At 52.5% G+C, this 8267-nt stretch overlaps 1 protein-coding gene across 1 annotated transcript in view; it reads right to left on the minus strand.

Moving 5' to 3' along the window:
• The window catches only part of LOC108801584 (oocyte zinc finger protein XlCOF7.1-like), a gene marked incomplete at its 5' end in the record, with an annotated part of 65728 nt that overhangs the window by 28055 nt on the left and 29406 nt on the right, over nt 1-8267 (minus strand). Inside the window, one exon of the mRNA XM_018573476.1 lies at nt 2671-3306. Coding sequence (XP_018428978.1) covers nt 2671-3306 — 636 coding nt within the window. The remainder of the gene's footprint in view (nt 1-2670; nt 3307-8267) is intronic.

Raw genomic sequence — 8267 nt, forward strand, 5'->3', positions numbered from 1 at the left:
GGGTGCGGTGGCTCCCCGGGGGGGGGGGGCGGGGGGGGGGGGGTGTCCTTCGGCTTGGCAGGACTCCTGGGTCGCGGATGCGCATGCGCCCATTAGTGTCGTCGGGTGTGGGCCTTGCAGGGGGAGGTTCCCAGCACACACCTTCCGCCCTTTCCCTCATGCCATTGGCTCCTGGATGGAGAAGCCTTCTGGTTGTCTCGGCGACCAGTGGCCAATCCTGGTTCCCACTGGGTATAAACCCCAGTCAGGGCCCTGGCTTGTTGCTGAGTTATTCTACCGATATGGTGCGATCGGCTAGCCTCATGTGTTGGATACCGCTGCCGCTCCCTGACCCCCCCCTCATCCGAACTCTCGGTTACTGACCTCTTGGCCCGCCTTCCCGTTCTTGAACCTAGCCGCCTGCCTTGACCCGGACTGGACTTTGACTCCGACTTTTGGATTTGTACCTCGTTTTTCGGATCTCCTTTGGCCCGTTTCCTGTCAGTGGGTTCCGCTCCACCGCTCAAGCCGGCTGTCAAACTCCATAACAAGGTGACAATTGGGCCGTCCATAACTCGAGCAGATTTTGGGCCCCGTGACCGCAGCCATTGGGTTGGTGTTCATGGCATCAGTTTGAGTTCTTCTGAGAGCATTCAGGATTGAGTTGACCTGCAGTTGGCCTTCTGTCCTGCTTCAAGCCGCTTCGGCACGCCAGTAGACCTGTACAGGAACGCAACACCCTCAGCCCATCAACACCGGCCCATAGAGGCCAATGTCGGTTTGTTCTTCACCGGAATGCGCCGAATATTGTCGAGGAGGAAAGCCAACGGCTCAGTTTTTTTTTTGCTTTACCTTAATTTTATTACAGAAAAATTTGCGTAACTATACAAACCGACAAGAATACATTCCATGAAAAGAACTTTAAGCAAAGCGGTCCGAGTTCTTAGCAGGAGCTTCGAGTCAGGATACGTCAACGTTCATGGACCTGGTGATGGGGCCCAGTCAGAAGAATGGATTTCATGATGTACCAAGGGTTGACCAGCACAACGACTTCTGGGACTGGTCAGCCGTAGGGACGGGTAAGCCGCTCTTATCTACACGAGGAATACAAACTCGTAGATGACCTCCAACCAGGTTTTAGTCACAGCATCGCTAGGCGATTTGGTTCTGAACCCCGACTCGATGGTTTTGTTCCAGAGTTTCTAGAACGTTAGACCTGCTGGCCTACAAATATGGTGGAGATGGACTATCTAAGCTGGGCATGGATCTCCATCCATTCAGTTACATTGTCATGTCCACCTTGTAGGTGGTCTCCATATATGAGCTTCCTACCTACTACTGGATATTGGGCCTTCAGGGAATGACCAATCATATTACACCTTAGCAGATTTATGGCTCTTCATGTCCATACTGGACAGGATCCACCACTGCTCTGTTGGCCCCATTGATGAAACGTTCCATCAAATCATCGGTTCTGGAGTCAGCAGTGCCTGCAACCCCGGACCGGACAAAGGTCTAAACTGCTACATTTGGAGCCAATCCCACCATTTTAAGGCTGACCACCAGATAAGAGAACTTCCATACTTCACTCCACTTTGTAGGGGACACAGGGAGTATAATACCCATTATAGGAAGCTGGCACTGGGAACCTTTTAAAAAGCCAACAGGGTCCCTTTAAAGGAGAACTATGGGGTCAGTGTTTTTCCCCATAGTTCTCCTCGGGGTAAGGGGAGGACACAAACTAGCGTCCTCCCGTCACCCTAAGCTCAGTGTATAGGGAGCTACAGCTCGCGGTATACTGAGACGCCGCAGCCGGAGCGCATCCCGACGTAGATGACGGGATCCGCCCACCTGCGTGAGTGACAGCTGACTCTGCCTATCTAGAGGCAGAGCCAGCTGTACCCGCCCCCCTCCCCCGCCCGTTCCGCCGGTCAGCGCTGGCAGAACGGAGAGGGGAATCCAGCCCCTCCCCCTATCACGGCAGAGAGCCGTGACAGGATCGAGAGGCAAGCGAACCCGGTATGTGTTCGCTCACCTCCCGATCTACTGAGCCGACCTGTGACAGTCTCATTGTCACAGGTCGGCTAGAACTATGAGGTGAGTGAAAAGCCCCTCCCCCCCTCATAGTTCTCCTTTAATGGCCAAGTAACACTGAAAACGTAAAATGAAAAGAAATTTTTTTTACAAAAGCTGCATCCAGAGGGCCCCTCAAACCTTGTATTCTACCAAGAACATTTCCCGCACGGAAACCCCAATTCTTCTATTATACATTATATTGAAGTGGGGAACTTTACATCGCCCTTCCCGACATGCTACTAAAGCCGCTCCCTGCAAGTGAACTTTAAATTCCGGAGCCACGTGGAGACGACATTGTTATATGCAGAGGTGATGGATCCGGATGCACCTCCAGGCCGGGTTTTCACGGTCAGTTGCTTCTATAGGCGCTTTCTGACCACACCGGCATCGGTAAACTCTCGCCCTGTACGGGAAGGTCTCATTTTGATACTTTTAAGGTGCGGAAGAAGTTGCAATTTGCAGGAACAGAGCGGGAAAGGCTCATAGAAAAGTTAGGTGCCTAGGCTCCTGAGATATATTTCAGCCCTGTGTTACAGATTCTAGAAACCTATGGAGAGATTTTCGATGGAACCAGCTGGAAAAATAAACCATTTGGGTTGTTAAGTACAAGCGTACGGCCTCTGTCCTCGGTGGATCAGCTGGTGTTTTATGAGCAGCGAGTTCCGGGTGAAGCCTTTCCCGCACTCTGAACACAGATACGGCTTCTCCCCCGTGTGCGTCCTCTGGTGCCGCACCAGGACGGAGCTGTTGGTAAAGAATTTGTTGCAGACCGTGCAGGAGTAAGGCTTTTCGCCTGTGTGGATCCTCTGGTGGGAGATGAGATTGGGGCTGCTCCGAAAGCTCTTCCCGCACACCGAGCACGAATAGGGCTTCTCCCCGGTGTGGACCCGCTGGTGCAGGGTGAGATTGGCGCTACTCGTGAAACACTTCCCGCACACGGAACAGACGAAAGGTTTCTCCCCGGTGTGAGTCCGCCGGTGTTTTATAAGCGACGCCTTCTGGTTGAAGCTTTTCCCGCAGTCGGCGCACACGAACGGCTTTTCCCCGGTGTGAATCCTCTGATGTGTAGTGAGGTGAGCACTGACGGCGAAACATTTCCCGCAGTCGCCGCAGGAGAACGGTTTTTCGCCCGTGTGGATCCTCTGGTGACGGACGTATAGCGACTTCTTGGTGAAGCTCTTCCCACACTCGGTGCATATAATGGGCTGCGATCGTTGGTGGACTTTCTGGTGCTTCAGCAGGTCTGAGTTCCTGGTGAACAGCTTCTGGCACTGGGAGCACTGGTGAGTTCCGTCCACGGTGACCGTGATCTGGGGAGGGAACGGCTGACCGTGAACCATCCCGTTGTATTGAGGCGCCGATATGGAAGAAGCTTCCGGTCTCTGCCCGGTGTCGATCTCGGGGCCGCTGTCCTCGTCTGTATCGGGAACGGTATAGTCCGTCTGCGCGTAAAGGTCGCTCTCGGCGGCCCCGCCTTCTTCGTACACGGGGGTCTCGGCCTTGACGTGCGCCGCGTATTGGACATCAGGGTGTTGATAGAGGTCTACGGCCAGTAGACGAGGTTCTTCAGAAGAACGTTCCTCCTTCACACGAGTAGCTGGTCGCGGCCTACGAGCGGCACGCCGAAGGTTGTCTTCTTCTCCGACGACCAGTTCATCCTTAATGTGGTTAAACGCGGGTTGCTCGCGATTGGAGGGCGTATAGGCATCGCCGGCGGCGGGATTGTGTTCCTCTTGTGACGTCACCATCTCCTCCTGCTCACCAGATGACGCGTCTTCGGCCAACGTGGTACAAAGGTCGCCATGGGCGAAGGGCAGTCTTTCGCAAGAGACGGCGTCCTCCCCGATGACGTCCTCTTCCGGGATCAGGAGGCCCCTCTCTTGACCTGACCTGACTTCTTCCTTAATTCCGTTGGTGGCGGCTTCGGGTTGGCCAAACGAGGAGGCATCTGGAAGACGAGAATGTTGGGGTGGTAAATATGTATTGACCATCAAGGGTCCTAATCGCTCCCCTTGTATCTGGAAGACCCATAGCTCCTCCTCTCCTTTGACCCAGGACCTTGTAAGGCCACCAGAACTGAGAGTAGGGATTCGAGGTGTCCTAGAAGACCTCAAGTCCCCCCAGAGAACCATCAGGTGATGTAGACCTGGGCGTGCTGGAGAACCATAATCAAAGACCAAACTTGAAGACACCTCGGGAGGCTGATTTGGAGATCTTCCGCCCAGCTGGGTGAATGCGGTTGGCACAGAACTACTGCCACCAGATGGCGCCCAAGAGCAAAGGAATCCCTTAACTCCTCAGCGCCACCTAGTGTAGATAATGTCCACCCATGACTCTTCCCCCATGGTGTCTATGAGGTTGGTATTTGGTTACCTTTCTCCAGCAGGCTCCACCTCCAGGTCTACATCGCCTGAGAAGACCATTGTCCTTTGGGGGAACTGTGTTCATTCTCAGAAGCTACAAGGTCATCGGATGCTGAAGGACCTTTTCATAAAGTATGCACGGTATGATGATAAGTCTCCGCCCACCAAAACAACACCGACCAATCACCACATACCCAGAGCAGCGACAGTCTGGTGTCCCTCCGTCATCAGAGCCGCGTGACCCAAGAACTTCCAAACCTGCGAGGAGAAAAGGCCGGTCACCATCCAGACACCATGATACAGTCACCACCAGGACACGCCCCTCGTCTGTTCCTGGATCATGTCCCAGAATCCCCGGCACCGCTCACCTCTCCCGTCACCACCCAGACACGCCCCTTGTCTATTCCTGGATCATGTCCCAGAATCCCCGGCACCAGCTCACCTCTCCCGTCAGCAGGTGGATGATCTTGTTGGAGACCTCGAGGACCTTCTTGTCGTTTTCCATGTCCCGGGTCAGTGAGCAGAGCGCTCGGTGGAGGTTCTGACGGCTGCCGGTGGCTGCGGCACTCTCGCTGGACTTCCTCACCACGCCGTAATCCTGAATGGGCCAAACAAGATACAGCTCATCTTACATAAGAGTGATGTCATGTGACCTCCCAGAACCCTCCTCACCCCTCCGGCCAGGTCATGTGACCTCCTAGAATCCTCCTCACTCCTCCGGGCAAGTCATGTGACCTCCCAGAATCCTCCTCACCCCTCCGGTCAGGTCATGTGACCTCCCAGAATCCTCCTCACCCCTCCGGGCAAGTCATGTGACCTCCCAGAATCCTTCTCACCCCTCCCGGACAAGTCATGTGACCTCCCAGAATCCTCCTCACCCCTCCGGCCAGGACATGTGACCTCCCAGAATCCTCCTCACCCCTCCGGGCAAGTCATGTGACCTCCCAGAATCCTCCTCACCCCTCCGGGCAAGTCATGTGACCTCCCAGAATACTTCTCACCTCCCCTGTCAGGTCATGTGACCTCCCAGAATCCTTATCACCTCTCCGGCCAGGTCATGTGACCTCCCAGAATCCTCCTCACCCCTCCGGCCAGGTCATGTGACCTCCCAGAATCCTCCTCACCCCTCCGGTCAGGTCATGTGACCTCCCAGAATCCTCCGGCCAGGTCATGTGACCTACCAGAATCCTCCTCACCTCTCCGGTCAGCAGGTGGACGATCTCCAGGGTCAGGCTGATGATGTCCTCGGTCACCGGACTCCGATCGCCGTCCATCCTCAGGGTGGGTTTGTCTTCGCACAGGCGGGGGCGGGGCTCCAGCAGTGACCTGCATAATACAGTAAGTCATCCATAAACAATGACGACCATAGGACGGCCTTTGGTGACCTCGCGCTGAAGATGCCGCGGTGCCCGGCTGTCTGCAGGTTCAGTATTTCTATAATAACGGAGCCGGGAACAAGCATGCGGCGAGTGAAGCCACCCCTACTCATCGTTCCAACTACAGAAGCCTTGGGATAACCATGACAGCCAGGCGGCCGGCATCTTCAAGGGGGAACCTCTATAGGTCCCTTCTTCTCACAGGCTCCCTCCACCTAGATCTCACATTGGGTCATGTGCCTGCAATATGAGACTGTCAGGGCTGCTATATGGTGAGGAATCTCTGAGCCTCTCATGGCATGCTCACATAAGGGATGGGGATATATCAGCCTGATTGGAACTTGCAGCTGGTGTGCAGGAGGTGATGGGAACTGAACACAATGAAATGCAGTGAAGGTCTGTGAGGGGAGGATGATGGGTGTAGAGGTGGAGGATGATGATGATGATCACCTGCACTGAGTGTCCGACGGCTCCCCTCTCTGTCACATGGAAAACACATAAGAAAAACCATCAATGAGAGTTCACTTCCGGGTCAAGGGACACTCACTTCCGACATTCTTCCGGGTTTTGCGTTCCACGGAGAGCTGACGTCAGCGTATGAGAGCAGGACGCATGCGCTTTCTTTTGGAGCCGCCTACTCGTCACCGGAAGTGGCGACATTGGCTGAGCTGATCGGCCAGCGACGCATGCGCGGTAAGGTGCATTTCTTAAATCACGTGATCGCCAGCTGTCGGACGTGACGACATGGTCTAATCTAATAGATCGGCTGAGAAGCCACCACTCCAGGGAGACCTTCTGCTGCTGAGAGGGGAAAGCGTCTTCAGTGCAGGGGGGGGCGGCCATTTTGTTGTAGACCAGAAGAGAAAGGAAGTTAGTAATATGACAGCAAAAGCCTCCCTGACTCTAAATGAGAAGGGTTCCTTAACCCTTTCGCTGCGGGAGATGGTTTAGGTGTACGTTTAATAAACCGTGATAAAACTATCTTCATCACGAGGTAACTTTACTCAGCAGATCTCTTTGTTTGTCTCGGCTGCACAGAGGCTGTTTAATAACCTGCGAAAAGAAAACTTATCTCACGTAACAGCTGTGAAAGGATCGTAGTTTAATCTGCCAAACCGCCCGATAACAATGTTACAAAGCACCGCTATAGCAAAGCGCAGCCGTTATTTCACCGTTACAATGAAGAAAATTGCTAAAAAGCCGGATTTACATGTTCCGATTTGCTCAGCATGTACCAGACTACCAGAGGCGGCCGCAGTGCCAGGCAGTGATGGGGTTAAACATTCTAAAGGGGCACTCTGATGGAGCCTAGCAATGTAAGTGGGCACTCTGATGGAGCCTAGCAATGTAAGTGGGCACTCTGATGGAGCCTAGCAATGTAAGTGGGCACTCTGATGGAGCCTAGCAATGTAAGTGGGCACTCTGATGGAGCCTAGCAATGTAAGTGGGCACTCTGATGGAGCCTAGCAATGTAAGTGGGCACTCTGATGGAGCCTAGCAATGTAAGTGGGCACTCTGATGGAGCCTAGCAATGTAAGTGGGCACTCTGATGGAGCCTAGCAATGTAAGTGGGCACTCTGACGGAGCCTAGCAATGTAAGTGGGCACTCTGACGGAGCCTAGCAATGTAAGTGGGCACTCTGATGGAGCCTAGCAATGTAAGTGGGCACTCTGACACATGCTGAAAAAAGCCTGCTGTCCCGAGATTGGTGCATCAGCACTGTGTGTGTGCAAACACACTAGCAGCAGGTATTAATGCATCATAGACGGCGGACCATGGTGGCGAAATGGTCTGACAGACTGTTATGTGTGGAGTGCGATGCTCACTGCATCTGCCTGTAAAACGCTCCCCAGACATCCTTCAGGCTTTATTTGGTGGGCCTGTTTCTCTGAGACTTCAACAACAAGCCCTGAGGTCACATGACCTTACTAAACTTTACCTCACACTACACAGATACAGTGAGGGGACTTGAAACTGCCACTGTCACTCTCATGAGGGAAGGGGGGCCTTAAGACAGACTTCCCTCCTTTTCCCTCTCAAGGCTGTGACACACCGCAGGCGAAGCGAAGCAATCGCAACCTTCCACTTCGCACCGCAGCTTGTCTACACTGTAGTTTGTCCGGCACAGCGGAGCTCGGGATCGCCAGCGGCAACGGAGGGTCCGTTTAATTACAACAGCCTGACAGCAGGTGGTTAATTATTTAATTCATAAATGTTCTTTGTTGATTATGAAATATAGTTCTATTTTTTTTTTATGTATTATTATTTCGATATTGGAATAATTAGTATTTCATTAAACATTATTTATGTAATTATTACATTAAATAATGATTGCATTAATTCAATACGTATTAGTTATCTATTTCATTACTAATTAATAATCAAATTAATATTTGATTAATGATACATTTTTTCATTATTATGATTTAATAATAAAATAAATAAACATATTATTTAGTATATCATATATTTA

This window comes from Nanorana parkeri, unplaced genomic scaffold (assembly GCF_000935625.1).
Source record: "Nanorana parkeri isolate BGI_ZX_2015 unplaced genomic scaffold, ASM93562v1 scaffold2394, whole genome shotgun sequence".
Lineage (NCBI taxonomy): Eukaryota > Metazoa > Chordata > Amphibia > Anura > Dicroglossidae > Nanorana > Nanorana parkeri.